This window comes from Anomaloglossus baeobatrachus, chromosome 10 (genome assembly GCF_048569485.1).
Source record: "Anomaloglossus baeobatrachus isolate aAnoBae1 chromosome 10, aAnoBae1.hap1, whole genome shotgun sequence".
NCBI lineage: Eukaryota > Metazoa > Chordata > Amphibia > Anura > Aromobatidae > Anomaloglossus > Anomaloglossus baeobatrachus.
In genome coordinates, this window is record NC_134362.1 from 175,333,485 (window position 1) to 175,355,234 (window position 21,750).

The 21,750-nt window shown below is 45.7% G+C and overlaps 1 protein-coding gene across 2 annotated transcripts in view; it reads right to left on the bottom strand.

The window, feature by feature from the left end:
- Window positions 1-21,750, bottom strand: part of WWOX (WW domain containing oxidoreductase) — a 1,222,377-nt gene that overhangs the window by 923,305 nt on the left and 277,322 nt on the right. For both annotated transcript variants that reach the window (XM_075326934.1, XM_075326935.1), the window contains exon 8: window positions 14,832-15,017. In XM_075326934.1, the coding sequence (XP_075183049.1) occupies window positions 14,832-15,017 (186 nt within the window). The remainder of the gene's footprint in view (window positions 1-14,831; window positions 15,018-21,750) is intronic.

Here is a 21,750-nt window from a genome sequence, read left to right on the forward strand (position 1 = left end):
AGGTTGCATGTAAACTATGAGTATTTCTGCTAGTAATATAGACTGGATATAAGCTATAAATGTTTCTGCCAGTAATATAGGCTGGATGTAGGCTAGGAGTGTTTCTGTCAGTAATATAGGCTGGATGTAGGCTAGGAGTGTTTCTGTCAGTAATATAGACTGGATGTAAGCTAGGAGTGTTGCTGCCAGTAATATAGGCTGGAAGTAGGCTCGGAGTGTTTCTGTCAGTTATATAGACTGGATGTAAGCGCCGGGTGTTGCTGCCAGTTAATATAGGCTGGATGTAAGCTATGATTGTTGCTGCCAGTAATATAGGCTGGAAGTAGGCTAGGAGTGTTTCTCTCAGTTATACAGACTGGATGTAAGCTAGGAGTGTTGTTTCCAGTAATATAGGCTGGATTTAAGCTGAGTTTTGCTACCAGTAATATAGGGTGGATGAAAGCTATGAGTGTCGCTGTCAGTAATATAGGCTGGATGTAGGTTATGAGTGTTTCTGCCAGTAATATAGGCTGGATGCAAGCTATGAGTGTTGCTGCCAGTACATTAGCATAGCTTCCATCCTACACTTGTTTCACATCATGTGCATTGCTCCTTTTCTACAGCCATTTCTACTTCTCTAACACTTGGATAAAAGAGGAGGAGAGCAGAGAGAGTCATCAAAACTAGGAACAGAAGCACTGAAAGGTTTGTAACATTTTTGCAGAGCACTCGGCTAGATAAAGAACTTACAGACAATCTGTAGCTGGCAAATGGTACAAAAAAATATCGAGGACACTTTGGAGTTGAACAACTTAGCATTTAGGAAGCAAATGAATAAGAAAAACCGCTGTATGAATGTGTACATACACTTTAAATGGAATATTCTCACTTCATACAGTGATGTCATCAATAAATCCGTGAGGTCTTACCTCTGGGACAGCCATTGATCCTGAGAAACAGGTGGTTGGATGCCGAAGGAAAAACACAGATATGCAAAACCAGATACAGCCCATGGACAAGAATGATGCTACTTCTTGGATAAGACCCTTTTTTCTAATTCTTGGATAATCCCCTTATTTTAGGGAAGGTAACGATTTATAATGTATTCTATGGCTGTAAAGAGGACATGTCACATTTTAGTAAATGCTTGTATTCCCCGTGATATTCCAGGTCTGAAACATCATTTTTATGCCTTCTCATTGGGCTGTTCCTGAAAACTTTACTGTTACTACTAGAGTTGAGCGCGGTTCGTGGTTCTCCATTATTCTCCATTACTGAGGCACTTGTGCCAAGCAAGTCCCACCACCTCTGCATTCTCCCCTCCTGCACATTTTTGCAAAGCCATTTTAATTGAAAAGAGTGCTGCCAGTTAGTGGCATCCAAAAAGTGGCTGTTGGACTCCATTAGTGTCCCACTGGTGCCAAGCAATTTCCAGCACCTCTGCATTGCACCCTCAAGCTCATTTTTACTAAGCCATTATAATAGCAAACACTGAGGAAACTTAGTGGCATCCAAAAAGTGGTTGTTGGACTCCATTAGTGTCCCACTGGTGCCAAGCAATTTCCAGCACCTCTGCATTGCACCCTCAAGCTCATTTTTACTAAGCCATTATAATAGCAAACACTGAGGAAACTTAGTGGCATCCAAAAAGTGGTTGTTGGACTCCATTAGTGTCCCACTGGTGCCAAGCAATTTCCAACACCTCTGCATTGCACCTTCAAGCTCATTTTTACTAAGCTATTATAATTGCAAACTGTGCTGCCAGTTTAAGGGCCATAGTTGCATTGTCAGGGTAGTCTGTGTTGTTTCTTCTGCTATTAATAAAGCTAGACCACCGCTGCAATCTACACCACCTCTCAATTTTTACTTCCACATTTTAAGTGGACAATCTTGTCGATATCAAAATGAGTGGCAAAATGACAGATGCTGGTGGAAAGGTGAACAGGCGTGTTGGAAAAAGGAAAAAAAATGTGTCCGTGGGGAAGGTGGCAAAGCTCCATTAACATCTGCTGAAGATAGGCCATCTTCCAGCAAAAGTAAGATGTCTACTACTTTCCGTGGACAATCCGATGTGCTCCCTTTTTTATGGACACAAACAACTGGAACAAAGGTAGATGATGCACAAAAAAAGCACATGCTTGAATGGATCTCAAGTGCTCCAACAAGTGCCCTCTCCTCCACCTCATCTACTGCATCCAAAAAAAACCACTCCTCTGAGTTGTCATCCCAATCACACTTGCTTTCTCCCAGCTCTCAAGTCTCCATCCACCCTGCACAGTATGGTGGAACAGAGATGGCTGAGTCTGCAGAGCTGTTCAGTCACACTATAGCCTGGGAATCAGAGGTCTGCTCCCAAGCTACAGTGAGTACAGACCAGGAAATGGTCTGCAGTGATGCCCAGAACTTTTGTGACTCAGATTCAGGCCGTGATGACCAAGTTTCTGAGCATAATGTTGACCCTTATTCACAAACTGTAACACCTGTTGTTATAGACAATGAGGAACATACTGATGACGATGAGACGCAGATACCAGATTGGGATGACAACTTAAATATTCGGTCAGGGCAGGAAGAGGCTTGGTCTGAGGGTGAGGGGAGTGCAAACACAACGCTTGATGAGGACGTTCTAGATCCCACCTACTGTCAACCCACAGTCAGGCACTCGAGGAGGTAAACAGAGGCGGTGGAGGAGGATGCAACTGACGACAAAGTTACCTTGCGCGTTCCTGGACAGAGGAGGAGTACTGGTAGCACGTCTACAACTGCATCCTCAGCCACCACTCTGCCTCTGAGCACTAGTCGGTTGGCTCAGCAGGTCGCATGTCCTCTAAGCCTTGCCTAGCCTGGTCCTTTTTGACCTTGCAAAGGATCGCCCAAATCATGTGATCTGTAAAATTTGTCGGGAATCTGTTAGTAGAGGCAAAAACCTCAGCAGTTTGACAACTTCTTCCATGAATCGTCACATGACTAAATATCATATTTCCCCTAAAATGCGATGTGCCGACACGCTGGAATTCGACTCTCCACATGTTACAGCGACTGTGGCAGCACCGCCGAGCACTGGTGCAATACGTCATGACGTATAGCCTGGGCCAACGAGATGCAGAGGTGGGGCAGATCACCCTGATGGAGTGGTCTCAGATCAAGGACCTATGCACCCTTCTGCACAGTTTCGACATGGCGACGAATATGTTTAGCGCTGACAATGCCATTATCAGCATGACAATTCCAGTCATTTACATGCTGGAGCACACGCTAACTACTATTCGGAGTGAAGGAGTGGGACAACAGTAAGGGGAGGAACTACAGGAGGATTCATATGCGCAAGGGACAACAACATCACCAAGGTCCAGACGTTCATCATCACCAAGGCGGCAGGCATGGGACCATGGGGGACAGGGATCAACAAGGGCGCATGGTAGCAGGCGAAATGTTGAGGAAGGTGCAGGAGAACATGAAGAAATGGAGGACGAACTGTCCATGGACATGGAAGACTCAGCGGATGAGGAAGACCTTGGTCAAATTTCAGTTGAAAGAGGTTGGGGGGAGATGTCAGAGGAAGAAAGAACGGTTAGCACCTCTATGCCACAAACACAGCATCGACTTGGTCTGCATGGCTGCGCAAGACACATGAGCGCCTTCTTGCTGCACTACCTCCAACATGACCCTCATATTGTCAAAATTAGAAGTGATGATGACTGCTGGCTTCCCACACTATTAGATCCCCGGTACAAGTTCAAATTTTGTGACATAATTCCAGCCATAGAATTATGCAGGAGAATGCAGGAGTATCAGCAAAAGCCGTTACTCGATCTTAGCTCGGCTTTTCCACCAAACAACCGTGCAGGTGCAGGGAGTGAATCTAGTTGCAACTTGACAAACATGGGATGGTCTCGTCATCTTCAACAGTCTACCCGTACCAGCAGCACCGTATCTGGTGCTGGTAACAGCAATTTTATTGAATCTTTTCATAATTTTTTTAGACCATCCTTTGCAAGGCCACCAGAGACAACAAGTCTGACACATAGTCAACGGCTGGAGAGGATGATACAGGAGTATCTACAAATGAACATCGATGCCATGACTTTGCAAATGGAGCCTTGCTCATTTTGGGCTTCAAATCTTGAAAAATGGCCAGAGCTCTCCACTTATGCCTTGGAGATCTTGTCGTGTCCAGCTGCCAGCGTTGTCTCTGAACGTGTCTTCAGTGGTGCTGGGTGTGTGCTGACAGATAAGCGCACGCGTCTGTCCAGTGACAATGTGGACAGACTAACGTTCATCAAAATGAACAAGTCATGGATCCACAAGGAATTTACTACCCCTGTGTCATCCTGGGGAGAGTAAATGCTTGTGGATTTCGAATGTGCTTGATGCAAATCCACCTGTGAATTGTACAACTGGGGCAAAAGTGCTGCCACTGAAGGGGTGTCTGTGTGGCCCAATTTTTGGAAAAAAGGGAGACTCCGTTTGGAGTAACCCTTCCTAGAAGTGTTTCTAAAAATGATCCAAGATGAACAGATTTGGGATCAGCAAAGACTTTGCTACCTACCCCGGTGTCCTCCTGGGGACGGTTAAGTATGGCGTATTTTTGAATGTGCTTGATGCAAATCTACCTGTGAAGTGTACAACTGGGGCACAAGTGCTGCCACTGAAGGGGTGTCTGTGTGGCCCAATTTTTGGAAAAAAGGGAGACTCTGCTTGGAGTAACCCTTGCTGCGTTTTTGAAAAGGAGCCAAGATGAACAAGTCATGGTTCAGCAAAGACTTTGCTACCCACCCCGGTGTCATCCTGGGGACGGTTAAGGATGGCGTATTTTTGAATGTGCTTGATGCAAATCTACCTGTGAAGTGTACAACTGGGGCACAACTGCTGCCACTGAAGGGGTGTCTGTGTGGCCCAATTTTTGGAAAAAAGGGAGACTCCGCTTTGAATCACCTTGCGGTGTTTTACATCATTTTAGAAGGGCATGCCATGCCTATATCTGTGTCTCCTCCTCTTTTTCCTTGTCCAGCTCTTTTGTTTTCGCATGAGTATATGTCCTTGTCACTTTCCCATGTGTTTGTGTTGTGTTGTGAGTTGTTTGTCACCTTTTGGACACCTTTGAGGGTGGTTTCTAGCTGTTTTTATGTGTTTGTGATTGCCTCCCATTGTTTTCTATGGGTTTGAGTGGTTCGCCGAACCGAACTTGAACTAGACCTCCATTCGACGAACCAAGCTCGAGCCGAACTGCGACCGGTTCGCTCATCTCTAGTTACTACGCCTCTTGTCAAAATGCTGTGTTCTGCAGTATCAGATCTGATTGGACTGTGTGTATGGACTCACCCCCAATTGGTAACTCCCAGTTGGCAATAAATTTGTAGGAGGAATAATAGAGGAACGGCACAACACAAAGTGCTTAGAAAAGATTTTCCAGATTTGATATATCAGAGAATACAAATATTTAGTGGAATAAAACAGAAATAATAATAATAATAATAATACTACTACAGTGTGCCTGTACTAGTTGACAGGTCCGCCGTACTACCCAACTCTCTGTTTAAGACCTTGTCTTTGCTTCCTCTAGTAGAGCCCGTGTTCCTTCATGTGTCTGAATGTCTACATCCAGTCTCCACCAACATCCTCTGCCTGCCTGTCTCCGCCAGTACCGGTCAGTTGTGAACCACACCGTCTCTGCCTCCTCGGTCTAAGTTCCTGAACTCCGTCCTGTGGCGCCAGCTGCTGAGGTATCAGGATCCCGCGGGATTGCCTCCGGGAGGACACTTACCAGCGTGTGTAACTGTGGTGGTATTAAAGAACACTTGGTGGCTGCCCAAAATTCCAGCAGCTCGTCCAGGAGTATATCAAAAAACGACTTTTATTTTGTAAATTAAAATATTTTGCATGCTATGAGTAAGGACTTTTCAGTCCGAAACGCGTAAGCGTGTTTTTTCAGTGGTAACCATATGCTCGTTTTTTTTTAAACATGGTTTGCAAAATATTTTAATTTACAAAATAAAAGTCGTTTTTATATACTCCTGGACGAACTGCTGGAATTTTCTACCTGTCCACCATGTTCACTTTGATTTTCCGGAATCAAGTTCCCTGCACCGCCCTGGATTGATTGGACTCCTCTATAATTCGGCTGTGGTATGGTGAGCTGACAATCTCTTCTCATTCTATTGGTGGCCGCCCAAGTCCACTCCTCCGGGTCAGTGAACGGTACCTTGGTCAGGTGGACCCACTTCCACCTCGTCTGGTAACCTGGTCGTGACAACCCCTAACTTTTTGTGAGTAGAGTATGCCTTTGAGGAGAGACCAGTGGCATGGCCACTCATACGAATCATGAAACATGGATGTCTGGACTCCCTGAAGGTACAAGATGGAGAATAATTATTATTTTTTTTTAATTCGGAGGATCTTATTTTGCCGTAAAAGTTTCAAAAAAAAAATCTCAGTCCACTAAGATGAAGAGAAATGATCTGTATTTGTATTTGAAGCAGAACGTTGCAAGTCAAGACAGGCAGTTGACAATTCAACATAATCTCCCATTAAATAACAGCTCATTTATACCGTCTCCCCTGGTGCCCTCCACATCTGGCAAGTGAGGGGAGTTGGCAGATTTATTCTTGACAGTGGCCCACAGTAGCCCTCCGCTGCTTTACAACCACAACCAGCTCCGTGTCTCCCGGAGCCACTGCGATTTGCAAAGATAAGGAGCATCCAGATTTTGTTACCACTTAATTAGGAGACGCTCAGTGTTTTAGTGCAGGGTGGGATTATTGCTCCCGCTTCTCCGTTGCTTCCTTTCATTTTAGGCTACCATAAATTTTAAATGGTATATGTAAATCAATCTGCAGGATGTCATTTATTCTCTAAGCCCCTGTGTTTGGGAGTGATAAAGGCTTCAGCCTGACCCTTGGCTGGTCTCACTGCTCCAAGTCCCATGGGTTACTTTTATGGATACATGATTAAAAAATAAGCTCCACTCTGGGTCGCTCAAACATTTTAGAAATAAGTATTGGATTTTCCACCCCTCGTGCCTGGTTATGAGGCCTCGTATTGCAGGGATGTTAAGCTTAACACTAATGCATTTAAATGGGAAGGGTCCTGTTAACTCGTAGAAGGGAGGAGGTCGAAGAGAACAGTCAGAGCCACTGGAGTCTAGCCCAACGCTACACACAAATCATTACATCATGTCATTTTTTTTTTACTGATGATAAATACATATCATACATCTAAAATGACCAGAAAAACATTGAAAAATGCAAAACAAAAATGGAAAAATGCAGAGGATATGTAATATTATATGCCAAATATTTAAAGCTGTCCACTAATCATTTTAATCCATAGATCTTGGAATAATAATAATAATAATTTCCACGACTGGATGTGTTAAAAAAATGTTCCTGTGGAGATAATCTTATCTTAGTGTCCCTGTTTCAGTTCATGGTAGGCACATACCCCAGCTCCTTGCCAGGGGACAGGAGAGAATGTAGAAGTCACCAATGATAAGTGAGTATAAAGAAAAAATAGTAGGGGTTCGCAGCATCCGGTTTCTCAGGTAACAAATTTCCCTGCCTGTTTTATCATAGGAGCGAGTGTTTCACCTGCGTTTCTAGCTCTCTGGGCTCACAGGATAGGTGACACAGTAGAATCACTCCTTCCTGTGATTAAAAAAAATGGAAAAATGCAGAGGATATGTAATATTACATGCCAAATATTTAAAACTGTCTACTGTTCATTTTAATCAATAGATCTTGCAATAAAAATCAGTTCCACAAGTGGATGTGTTAAAAAAAAATGTTTCCTGTGCTGAGATAATCTTATAAATAATAATCTTATAAATGTGCCCCTATGTATCATTATTTATTGTGACCAACCTTGTAGAGCTGTTCCAATTCATGGTTAGCACTTATCCCACCTCATTGCCAGGGGAGAAAGTAGAAGTCACTGATAAGTGAGTATACAGATGAAACAGCAGGAATTTGCAGCTTCCACTCCGTAACACATTTCCCTGCTTGTTTTATCACAGGAGCAAGTGTTTCTCCTGCGTTTCCAGCCCTCTCAGCTCCTCATATATCAACTTAGTAACGTAGGAGCTCTTGCGGCCACTTGGCTTATCGGTCAATGACTTCCTTTATGATGAACTCACAGGATTGGTGACACAGCAGAAGCACTCACTCCTGTGATAAAAAAAAGACAAAGAGAAATGTGTTCCCTCACACAACTGTGAGCCCCTGCTGCTTTGTCTACTGTTTTGTCTGTATACTCACTTATCATAAGTGACTTACGCTTCCTCCCTTGGCCAGGAGCTAGGGTATGAGCCGACCATGAACTGTAGCAGCTCTGCATGGTCAGACTTGGCGAATAACAATATATAACAGGGGCACATAAATAAGATTGTCTCAGCATATGATTTTTTTCTAACACATACAGTTGTGGAACTTAATATTCCAAGATTTATTAGTTAAAATATGCAACTCCTATTAATTCTTGAAGATATATACCCTTTGTAATCGTCACTGTAAAAATTTTGAAAAAATCTCTGACATCTGCATATGGATCCCACAAAAAAATCTGAGAAGGAATCCGCAATAGATTTTTTCTCATGTTATGTGTGGAAAATTCTGCACCAAATAGTACATACAGTGGGGAAAAAAAGTATTTAGTCATCCACCAATTGTGCAAGTTCTCCCACTTCAAAAGATGAGGTCGGTCTGTAATTGACATCACAGGTGACCAAAACTATGAGGGACAAAATGAGAAAAAAAATATCCAGAAAATCACTTTCTCTTCTCTTTAATTTGGCAAGATTTTTTTTGCAAATTATGTTGGATAATAAGTATTTAGTCACCTACATATATGCAAGATTTCTGGCTTACACAGACCTGTAACTTCTTCTTTAAGAGGCTCCTCTGTCCTCCACTCATTACCTGTAGTAATGGCCCCTTTTTGAACTTATCAGTATAAAAGACACCTGTCCACAACGTCAAACAGTCAGACTCCAAACTCCACTATGGTGAAGACCAAAGAGCTGTCGAAGGACACCAGAAACAAAATTGTAGCCCTGCAAAAGGCTGGGAAGAGAGAATATGCAATAGGCAAGCAGCTTGGTGTGATGAAATCAACTGTGGAGCAATAATAAGAAAATGGAAGATATACAAGACCACTGATAATCTGCCTCAATCTGGCGCTCCTCGCAAGATCTCACCCCATGGGGTCAAAATGATCACAAGAATGTGAGCAAAATTCCAAGAACCACACAGGGGCACCTAGCGAATAACCTGCATAGAGCTGGGACCACCATAATAAAGGCTCCCATCAGTAACACACTACGCCACCAGGGACACTGATCCTGCAGTGCCAGACATGTTCTCCTGCCTAAGTCAGTACATGTCCGGTCCCATCTGAAGTTTGCTAGAGTGTATTTGGATTATCCAGAACAGTATTGGGAGAATGTCATATGGTCTGATGAAACCAAAATAGAACTGTTTGGTAGAAACACAACTTGTCGTGTTTGGAGGCAAGAGAATGCGGAGTTGCATGCAAAGAACACTATACCTACTGTGAAGCATGGGGGTGGCAACATCCTGCTTTGAGGCTATTTCTGTGCAAAGGGAGCAGGATGACTGATCCGTTTACATGAAAGAATAAATAGGGCCATATATCGTGAGATTTTGAATGCAAACCTCCTTCCATCAGCAAGGGCATTGAAGATCACTTCAATATAACTTGCTTCCTAAAACAATTCCACTAGTAACAAATTTATGGAAAATTTTCTAAATGATTATAGCATGAGAAAGTCATTGAACGTTTGTAGAAAACTATGGCCTACAATAAATTGTTATTGTTGCACTTTAACCATCTTTCATTAGAGTAAGGATTTTGATGTTGGTGGTAGAGGAACCAACAGGTCACCAGTAGACAATATAGATAGGTCTTGTCAGTGGCGTAACTAGAGTTTGATGGGCCCTGGTGCAAACTTTGGACCGGGGCCCCCCTCCATGTACACAACACTTAGGGTACGGGATAATGATGCTGACACTTGGCTTTTACCCACAGCACCCAGGTTTCCCATGATCTAAAATCCCTCTATCAGCACACTGCTTTCCCATGCTCTGTCATACATCTTTCCCTCAGCACCCAGCTTTCCCATATCAGAGCATGGGAAAGCTGGGTGCTGAGAGATGTATAGCAGAGCATGGGAAAGCTGGGTGCTGAGAGAAGATGTATGGCAGAGCATGGGAAAGCTGGGTGCTGAGAGAAGATATATAGCAGAGCATGGGAAAGCTGGGTGCTGAGAGAAGATATATAGCAGAGCATGGGGAAGCTGGGTGCTGAGAGAAGATGTATGGCAGAGCATGGGAAAGCTGGGTGCTGAGAGAAGATATATAGCAGAGCATGGGAAAGCTGGGTGCTGAGAGAAGATGTACAGCAGAGCATGGGGAAGCTGGGTGCTGAGAGAAGATGTACAGCAGAGCATGGGGAAGCTGGGTGCTGAGAGAAGATATATAGCAGAGCATGGGAAAGCTGGGTGCTGAGAGAAGATATATAGCAGAGCATGGGAAAGCTGGGTGCTGAGAGAAGATATATAGCAGAGCATGGGAAAGCTGGGTGCTGAGAGAAGATGTACAGCAGAGCATGGGGAAGCTGGGTGCTGAGAGAAGATGTACAGCAGAGCATGGGGAAGCTGGGTGCTGAGAGAAGATGTATAGCAGAGCATGGGGAAGCTGGGTGCTGAGAGAAGATGTATAGCAGAGCATGGGAAAGCTGGGTGCTGAGAGATGTATATCAGAACATGGGAAAGAGTCCTTTTCCCTCAGCACAAAACATTCCCATCCCCTGCTTGTATCTTTCTCCCCCCTTGTATATAGTTCTCCAAATACTATAATGGCCCCCACAAAGCCTTCCATATAGTATAAAGGGTCCCACATAACCCTTTATATATTAGAATGCACCCCCACAGTCCTCCATGTATTATAATGCATTTCCCATAGTTCTCCATATTTTATACTGCACCACAGTCCCCCATACTTTATAATGCACCCCCACAGACCATGTGTAAGGTAGCCTCCATAGTCCTCCATATATTATAATGTAGCCCCCATAGTCCTATATGTATTATAATGCAGCCCCATAGACCTCCATGTATAATGCGCTGCTATAGTCTATGTATAAGGTGTCCTTCATGTTTATTATGCAGTCCCATAGACCTCCATGTATCATGCAGCCAGCACCCCCAGGCCTCCATGTATTATGCAGCCAGTCCCACCAGGGCCTCCATGTGTCATGCAGCCAGCCCCACCAGGTGTCATGCAGCCAGCCCCACCAGGGCCTCCATGTGTAATGCAGCCAGCTTCCCCCGGGCCTATATGTGTCCTGCAGCCAGCCCCCCCAGGGCCTCTATGCGTCATGCAGCCAGCCCCCCCAGGGCCTCTATGCGTCATGCAGCCAGCCCCCCCAGGGCCTCCATGTGTCATGCAGCCAGCCCCCCCAGGGCCTCCATGTGTCATGCAGCCAGCCCCCCCAGGGCCTCCATGTGTCATGCAGCCAGCCCCCCCAGGGCCTCCATGTGTCATGCAGCCAGTCCCCAGGACCTCCATGTGTCATGCAGCCAGCCCCCCCAGGGCCTCCATGTGTGATGCAGCCAGCCCCCCCAGGGCCTCCATGTGTCATGCAGCCAGCCAGCCCCCCCCCCAGGTGTCATGCAGCCAGCCCCCTTAGGGCCTCCATGTGTCATGCAGCCAGCCCCCCCAGGGCCTCCATGTGTCATGCAGCCAGCCCCCAGGGCTTCTATGTGTAATGCAGCCTGCCAGCCAGCCCCACCAGGGCCTCCATGTGTAATGCAGCCAGCTTCCCCCGGGCCTATATGTGTCATGCAGCCAGCACCCCCAGGCCTCCATGTATTATGCAGCCAGCACCCCCAGGCCTCCATGTATTATGCAGCCAGTCCCACCAGGGCCTCCATGTGTCATGCAGCCAGCCCCACCAGGTGTCATGCAGCCAGCCCCACCAGGGCCTCCATGTGTAATGCAGCCAGCTTCCCCCGGGCCTATATGTGTCATGCAGCCAGCCCCCCCAGGGCCTCTATGCGTCATGCAGCCAGCCCCCCCAGGGCCTCCATGTCTCATGCAGCCAGCCCCCCCAGGGCCTCCATGTGTCACGCAGCCAGCCCCCAGGGCTTCTTTGTGTAATGCAGCCTGCCAGCCAGCCCCACCAGGGCCTCCATGTATCATGCAGCCAGCCCCCAGGGCTTCTATGTGTAATGCAGCCTGCCAGCCAGCCCCACCAGGGCCTCCATGTATCATGCAGGCAGCTTCCCCGGGCCTATATGTGTCATGCAGCCAGCCCCCCCCAGGTGTCATGCAGCCAGCCCCCCCAGGGCCTCCATGTGTCATGCAGCCAGCCCCCCCAGGGCCTCCATGTGTCATGCAGCCAGCCCCCAGGGCTTCTATGTGTAATGCAGCCTGCCAGCCAACCCCACCAGGGCCTCCATGTATCATGCAGGCAGCTTCCCCGGGCCTATATGTGTCATGCAGCCAGCCCCCCCCCCCAGGTGTCATGCAGCCAGCCCCCCCAGGGCCTCCATGTGTCATGCAGCCAGCCCCCCCAGGGCCTCCATGTGTCATGCAGCCAGCCCCCAGGGCCTCCATGTGTCATGCAGCCTGCCAGCCAGCCCCACCAGGGCCTCCATGTATCATGCAGGCAGCTTCCCCGGGCCTATATGTGTCATGCAGCCAGCAAAATAAAAAAACAAGTACCTCTCAGCTCCTTCTGAGCCCTGCGACTGCGGTAGTTATGCCCCTGCCCCCATGTTACACACCCTGCTCCCTATACAGCCTGCACCCCCCATATCACACACACACCCTGACCCACATATCTCACCCTGCCCGTACCCCAACTTACCCCTCTCAAACACTCTGCACCCTTCACATGCTTCTGTCACAGTCTGCAGCCCTCATATCCCACTCACCCTGCAGCCCCTCCCCTCATGTCCCCTCTTTTCTCATTACCACTCATGTGTTCGAAGTATCTTCTCCTGCTTTCTCCCCGGCATCCTGTGTCTCCTCCCACACAGTCACATGGGCGTGACATCATCGCAGGTCCTGGTAGGGATGGTTTCCGTCTGCCGTGCAGGAGCACATCTCCTCTGCAGCAGGTCAGGAACGCCTGGTGGCCTCTCCAGGTCAGGGGCCCCTCTTCCCCCCTGCAGACACTGGGCCCCCCTGACTCACAGACCGCCCCCCTAACGGTCGCGCAGTCGGCCACTACACAGCGGCACTACACATAGGGGCCCGGCAGCCGGCTCTGCAGAGCGGCTGCCGGGCCCCTATAACCCTGCGGGCCCGGTCGCAGTGGCGACCTCTGCGACCGCGATCGTTACGCCCCTGGGTCTTGTAGCTCGCTCCTCTCAGGGGTAGATGGCAGAGATGTATTATGTGTGTGTAGATCGCGCCTTTTCCGATAGACGGCAGAGATGTGTTTTGTATGTTTATAGATTGCTCCTCTCCCGGTATACGGCAGGGATGTGTTTTTCCTATGTGTGTGTAGATCGCTCCTCTCCTGATAGACAGCAGGGATGTGTTTTGTATGTTTGTAGACCGCTCCTCTCCCGGTAGACAACAGGGCTGTGTTTGTAGACCTCTCCTCTCCCAGTAGACAGCAAAGATGTATTTTGAATGTGATTGCTCCTCTCTTGGTAGACGGCAGAAATGTTTTTTGTATGTGTGTAGATTGCTCCGCTCCCTGTTTACGGCAGGGGTGGGTTTTTTGTGTGTAGCTCTCTCCTTTCTCAGTAGATGGCAGAGATCTGTTTTTTGCGTGTAGATCGCTCCTCTCCCAGCAGACAGCAGGATTGTGTATTGTATGTGTATAGATTGCTCCTTTCCCGGTAGACAGCAGAGATGTGTTTTGTATGTTTGTAGACCCGTTCTCTCCCGGTAGACTGCAGTGAAGAATTTTTTGTATGTACATCGCTCGCCTACCGGTATATGGTAGGGATGTCTTTTGTGTATAGATCGTTCCTCTCTGGTAGACGGCAGGAATGTGTTTTTGTGTGTAGATCATTCCTCTCCCAGTAGACGTTAGAGATCTGTTTTGTATGTGTGTAAACCACTCATCTCCTGGTAGATGGCAGGGATGTGTTTTGTATGTACCGTGCTATTTACTAGTAGACAGCAAGGTTGTGTTTTGTGTGTGTAGACTATGCTACTTAATGGTAGATGGCCGGAATGTGTTTAGCGTGTATAGACTGCTCTTCGATGTAGAGAGAAATTAATTCTACATCATCCCATCAACCCCGCCTTTAGGTAGACTATTTAGATTTCAGTATATCTTTTCTTTCTTCTTGGGTAGATGCCGAAGTTGTTGAATGGCAAATCAATAAAGGTCATGGCATTCAGATTTAATCAATTATTATTCCATCTTCGAGACTGCTCAATGGGTGGCTCAAAGTGCGATGAGAACAGGCTTGTGTCATGATTTATAGAGTAGGCATAAATACATGGACTATGACAAGGGAAAAACCACCTCAGATCCCCTTGATATTATTTTTTCCCTATTTTGTGTCTCACTTGCACTAATATAATACAATAGTTTACGCCACACAAACTTGTTTATCAAATGGACATCACAAGTAGTGAGGTCTATTTGTGACCAATTCTACAAAATTGTTTTTCTAGCCCTTTAAAATTGATGACTTATCTTTAGGCAATAAAAATAAGTTTGATGGGGATGTAAAAATCACTAGTTTGAAAGAGCCACACCAAAGAAAGGAGGCTTGTCATGTTATGAGCCATATATTGCAACACTGGAAGAAAAAAGAGACGGTTGACTTCATGTTTTTGTCTCCATATTATTTTTAGCGGACCAACCTGTGAGACTCTGAGGACACCACAACCACCCGCGATGGAACAGACTGACGTAATATATCTTGCAGGAGCGAGGTCAGATAGAAGTGGCCGAGATGATTGACCTGGAAAGTCATTTCAATCTGATCTTCTGTTAGCTGCCAGGGAAGACCAAAAACGGCACCATTGCAAACTAGGACATGAAGAGACCTGTGAAAGACAGAAGTAGATATTGCATGCCTTAGATATCCTCACTCATTAGTATAGCAAACAATATTAAAAAGAGGGAAAACTGATACATCTAGTCACCCTAAACAACTATTCAACACTTTCAATTCTCTCCTCCACACCTCAGCACGTCCTCCCTCTCCTCTCATCTCAGCTGAAGACATTGCCTCCTTCTTCAAGCAGATGATTGACAACATCAGAGAAAGCTTTGCCCTACAGACTTCACAGCCCCACCTCATAACTAATCAGCCCGCTTCCTCCAAAAACAGCTTCTCCACCATGACAGAAGATAAAAACTCTCCAGATCAAATCTCACAACCTGTGCACTTGACCCTTTCCCATCCCACCTCATCCCCAACCTCACCACAGTCTTTATGCCACCGCTAAACCAACTCTTAAACATATCACTAACAGTTGTCTTCACCACATGCTTTAAACATGCCTTGATCATTCCTATTCTCAAAAAGCCCTCCCTTGACCCATCCTCTGTGTCTTGCTAACACCCCATGTCAAATCTCCTCTGCACCTTAAAACTACTGGAACAGCATGTGCATCTTGAACTGTCCTCCTACCTCTCCTCCTGCTCCCTCCTTGACCGGTTATACTCTGGCTTCCGACTGCATCATTCAACTGAAACTACCTTACCTAAAGTCACCAATGACTTACTAACAGCCAAAGTCAAGCAACACTACTCTGTCCTCCTTCTCCTGGACCTGTCCTGTGACTTCAACACAGTAGACCAGTCCCTCCTACTGCAGATTCACTCATCTCTTAGCATTACAAACCTGGCCCTGTCTTTGTTCCCTTCATACCTAACTGTCCGGACACTCAACGTTTCCCTCTCTCACAAAACCTCCTCCTCTCGCCCCTAATTGTCAATGTCCCCCAAGATTCAGTTCTTGGACCCCTACTCTTTTCTGTCTACACCTTAGGCACATAATAGAAATAACTGTGGAAAAAGAAAGCGCAATAGGGTCTTACCCCAATAGGGAAGGGGTTAATTAACAAAATTAAACTCACCTAATAGAAGTTGTGCCAGTCACAACTCCTATATAAGCATGTACACTTCAGGTCAAGGCTGCAGTCCCGGAATTTGCAGATAGCAGAAAGTAATAGAGATGGGTTTTCAGCACCGCGCCAATGACCAAAACGGATTGAAGATAGGATTAATGTTACTTTATTTTCATGCACATGTCAACACGTTTCAGGAGTCTCCGCTCCCTTCATCAGGACAAACAGGCAAAAGAACATCAAATCTCATTTCATGTTCTTTTGCCTGTTTGTCCTGATGAAGGGAGCTGAGACTCCTGAAACGCCTTGACATGTGCATGAAAATAAAGTAACATTAATCCTATCTTCAATCCGTTTTGGTCACTGGCGCGGTGCTGAAAACCCATCTCTATTACTTCCTGCTATACACCTTAGGCATAAGAGAGCTCACAGAGTCCCAAGGCTATCAGTATCATCTCTATGCTGACAATACACAGATCTACCTCTCAGGACCTTAAATCACCTTCTTACTAACTAGAATCGCACAAATGTCTGTCTGCAGTTTCATTTGTTTTCTCTGCTCCATTTTTAAAACTTTACACAGACAAAAACAGAATTCATCATCATCTTTCCTCCATCTCACTCAACCCCCTAATAAACCTATCCATCAAAGTCAATGGCTGCTCATTCTCCCCAGTACTGCAAACTGACTGTTTTGGGGTAACTCTTGACTCTGCTCTCTCCTTCAGGCCACATATCCAAGCCCTTTCTACCTTCTCTCAACTCCAGTTCAAAAATATTTCCTTAATCTGTACATTCCTTAACTAAGAACCTGCAAAAATACTAGCGCATGCCCTCACCATCTCCCACCTCAACTACTGCAACCTCCTGCTCTGTGGCCTCCCTTCTAGGACTCTCGCACCCCTCCGATATATCTTAAACTCTACTGCCTGACTAATCCATCTGTCAAACAGCTATTCTCTGCCCTCTTCTATCTCCCAATCCTTTTACTGTCTTCCCCTGGCCCCAAGACTACAGTTCAAAACCCTAACTATGACATACAAAGCCATAAAAAAACGGTCTCCTCCATACATCGTAACCTAGTCTCCCGGGACTTACCTGCATGTCATCTCCGATCCTTACAAGATCTCCTTCTCTTCACCCCTTTTATTTCCTCTTCCCACAATCGCTAAAAGTGGATTCTCAATACTTTGGAACTCTACCCCAATATATAAGACTCTCGCCTAACGTCGAACCCTCAGAAGGCACCTGAAGCCCCCCTCTGACAACAAGCCTACAACTTGCTGTAACCCACGTTCCACTATACCGCTGCACGAACAGCTCTACACTCAACGAATGCACCCTCACCCATCCCCTGTAGACTGTGAGCCCTCGCAGGCAGGGTCCTCTTGCCTCTTGTACCAGCCTATCATTATTGTACTTATTTTTATTATATATACCCCTTTTCACATGTAAAGCGCTGTGGAATAAATGGCGCTAATAATAATAATCTGCAAGTTAACTCGATTTCATCAAACTTTACTGCATTTAGGAAAATAAATACATTTACTGTAAAATCATGTGTCAATAATTGTGAGAGATAATCCCCATGCTATTATTGATTTTGGATTTCCAGCACCTATCTATATCATTTAGTTGCCTCCTCCTTATTGCCATTCCACTTACCTTACAATATCTGCCTGCCCCTATACAACACCTCTATGTTCTTGGCAAAATCATAGCACCGCTGGGAGCCCAAGCCGCCACTAGAGGTCCCAAAAAAATGATAGCACACATCCGACTTATACACTCGTGTGAATGAGCCGTCATCGGCATTAAACAGACAAATGGCCTTTCAGTGTTTCAGTAGCGCCAAAATCTTCCCAGTTCTGGTCAGGACCTGTTGAGGCATGAGGACACGCGCAAAACGCTCAATGTCGTCCACAGCACCCCACATTTTCATTCCCACCGACTTTTAACAGGTGAAATAAAGGATTGATTTTATACCTGGTGAGTACCAACCTTTTCTTCTTCTAATAGATACCAATAATTGTCCAACCTTCAAAAAAGGAATCCGTCAACACAAAATTACGGTTCAAATCAAGCACTAATGGTCGTTGCACCTTTGAAGTGACCAAACATGTTTAGTGCGCCATGGTACCTACTCCATCCATCTCCTTTTCTTTGCATGACAGCTCCGGCTTTACAGGAGCCGGAGGAGGGTGAACATAGATGGAAGACAAGAAGGTGGCAAGGTTCACTAAACTGCTTGGCCAAGCAAATGGTGTACCGAGCTCCTGTACTTGGTTTGGACAGTCAACTTGTGCGATAGACCCCTTACTAATTCAAAACTATGAAAGTATCACGCTAGGTAAGGGGAAGTACCAAGCACATGGCAAAAGGGAAGGGAAGGGAAACCCTGTGTGTAGGGAAAGGGAAGATGGTGACCCCTGACCAAACCTACTGCTGGTCCCTGGGATCTCTCAACTCCCTAGATAGGTTCCACACCGAATATCTCACACTAGGTATCTCTCGTGCTAGGCCCTAAATAAGGAACGGATGAGGTGAGCGCTTCGTCAAAACCCACTAAACAACTATAGAAGAGACAAGGATGACACATGGGGAAAAGCATGAACTACTTATTAGATGACTAAGGTAGAAGTTCGGCAGAGTTTTCAGCAACGATACCACAGAGGAGTACAAGCTACCTGCTTGCAACCAAGGCTTGTATGGACTAAAAAAATGTCACCAGCACCAGTCCAAAGAAGGAAGAGGTATTTAAGCACCAAGATGATGCTGATGATCAGCAGTTGGGTGGAAGGCTAGCTCCTGCTGGGTCCAAAGGGGAGAGAGATGAATCCAGCAGTAAAGCTACCTATACCAATGAATACTGACCGCTGGAACAATGGAAAGTCAGGGAGTATTCTTTGCAGCCAGACGCTGTGACCTTCTATGGCCAGAAACCACAAAACTCTGTCACCTGTGACAGAAAGTCCACTTTACAGGGAGTAGTAGAATAAGGGTTTCCAAGCCGCGCCAATGACTAGCCGATCATGAGAATTGTGGATTAATGTTGCTTTTATTCAATGCACAGGTCAACGCGTTTCGGAAGACACAGCTCCCTTCTTCAGGACAGACTGGCAAGAAACATCAAATCAAAGAGATTTGATGTTTTTTGCCAGTCTGTCCTGAAGAAGGGAGCTGTGTCTTCCGAAACGCGTTGACCTGTGCATTGAATAAAAGCAACATTAATCCACAATTCTCATGATCGGCTAGTCATTGGCGCGGCTTGGAAACCCTTATTCTACTACTCCCTGTTATCTGCCAATCGAGGGACCGCTGCCGTGGCTTGGAGTTACATACATGCTGTTATAGGAGTTGTGACTTTCACAACCCCTATAGGTGAGTAGTACCACCTCTTTCATCCCCCCCATTGCTACCGGGGTAAGACCCTATTGTGCTTCTTTTTCCACAGTTTATCTCCAGAAAGTCCACTTTGAAATGTCTTCTTGGTTGTCTACTAGGTTTATATCTGGCTCAGAATATCAAGAACTCTATCTATTATCCTTAAAATGTAACCGCTCTCTCTCGGCAGTGACTCCATGGTGTGGGAGCCCTGAGATGCAGACAACGACATGGATCTTTGTGTTGAGAGTGATACGCCGAGTGATTTAGCATGATTGTCATGACAAGGTGACTTGAGAGATGTGAGCGGCTCCTGGTCACTTGTCAAGTGACCCCGAAGCCACTCTCGATAAAATTCAACAAGAATTAAATGGGAGCACCAGAAATGTATCCCCTCGTTCCCTCGAGCAGCTGCTGCCTTCCCTCTCCCCCCTCATCTCTTGCCTTGACTTCCATGCTATGTTTATCATAAAAAAAAGCAAAAAAACAGAAGGAACTGAAAGGTTCACTACCTGCGCGGTGAAGGCAAGTCCCCAGCTAGAGCAAACAAGCCAAGACATAATTCTTCAAACACTATCTGCTCATGTTATCCTAAAGTGACCCTATCACAACCCTATCAGAAATCTCACCTGAATTATTTCAAGAACTGGAACTTCAACCTGACCCGTAATGCCCGTGGGAACGAGGACTGAATTTTAAATTCAATGTTGGTGAAAGAACAATTTTTTTCGTCTCTTCGAGTCATCGCGGGGAAACTTATGGCAGAATTTTTGCCTTTCCATCCGGCACACATCTCGGCTTTTTCTTTATAATGCATGCTCTAAAGCCTGCGTTGCTTTTATTATGTTGTTAACTAGGTCTATAAAACACCAAGGACGTTCGGAGACGAGCGAACGTACTGACTACTGGTCACACTAATAATTTGCCCTATAGCTATTGGAAGGAATGGGGCTCTGTGCAATTAAACAGGAATACTATAAAGTGACCGCGAAGGTCAAATTCTCGTCCCCAGGTTTCGATCTAAACGATTATTATGAAAGCAATGCTTCAATGCGACTATAATCTAGGAAATAATCTTCACGCAGGGAAAAATAGCGAGTGCGGCCATGGTTTATACAGATCGTGTCACATAGCAGGTATTGATGACCTGACAACAGGCAGACATTACACATATGAAAACAATATATATTGCGTAGAGGCACACGTGTAACACATACACTTGGAGCAGAAAAATTCCTTTATTTTAGCTTTTAAAGGGTTTAAAAGACATTTATGGCACGTTCAGAGGAGATGACACATGGGTCAAACTTAGGGATCGCTGCCTACCTTGATAAAGGGGAGCTGTCTTCCATCTCGGGCAATGGAGAGATGTACATATGAGGCCACCTCTCCATTAAGGTCCTACTACCTTTGGAATAGCAATTATCGAACATTAATGGAATACCCCGTGGATATACAATAAATGCCTGAGAAGGAAATACCACTTTGTGTCCTAGACAAGGAGAGCAGTGCTTACAAGCTCTTTGCTTTAGAGCTTGTGAGTACAGATGAGCATACCCATATAAGTTTGGTTTGGTGGGGTCAGCCGGACTTTAGATAAAGTTTCGTTAGGTACCCATACACGCAAGCAAATTTTAACCGCATATAGAGGTAACATTTGGTTAGGGACCCCATAAATAAGAGATTACCGTGAAGTTGGTAATGGGGCAGTAATGAATTGATCAATACATTAGCTAAATATCTCTTTTTTTCAAATAATCCTCAGCAGTTATGCAATGTCACATTTCAATTTTTTCAATTTTTCATATGGCTAATTGTATTTTTCCTTCCTTATGTATTATAAAGCAGTTATGCTTGTTCATATTTCTCTGAATTTGGTGTGCAGCTTTCACTTCACATATAAAGTTTGGTTTGTGACTCGAACTTTCAAGCGCTGCTCTGAAGAAGGCCGGGTAGCTCCAGAGCTGTAGCACTCCTTCGATACTGCAGAGGTTAAGCTGCCTCTACCGGCGCCATATGAGAGAGGAGAATTCAGGTTAACAGCTCGACCATGCTACTGATTTGGACTGTCAATCATCAGGGGCACACGCCTACTTTGATAATTGGACGCTTTCTTCTGTCTCAGTAATGGAGAGAACTGCACATGTGAAGTCACCCCTCCATTCCCAATTGTACAGAATGAAGCCCTGTCCTATCTCTGGAATAGCAATTATCAAAAAAAAAAAAATATCCAGTGGATATACAATAAATACCTGAGACGGAAACACCACTTTGTCTCTTAGACAAGGAGAGCAGCGCTTACAAGCTCTTTGCTTTAGAG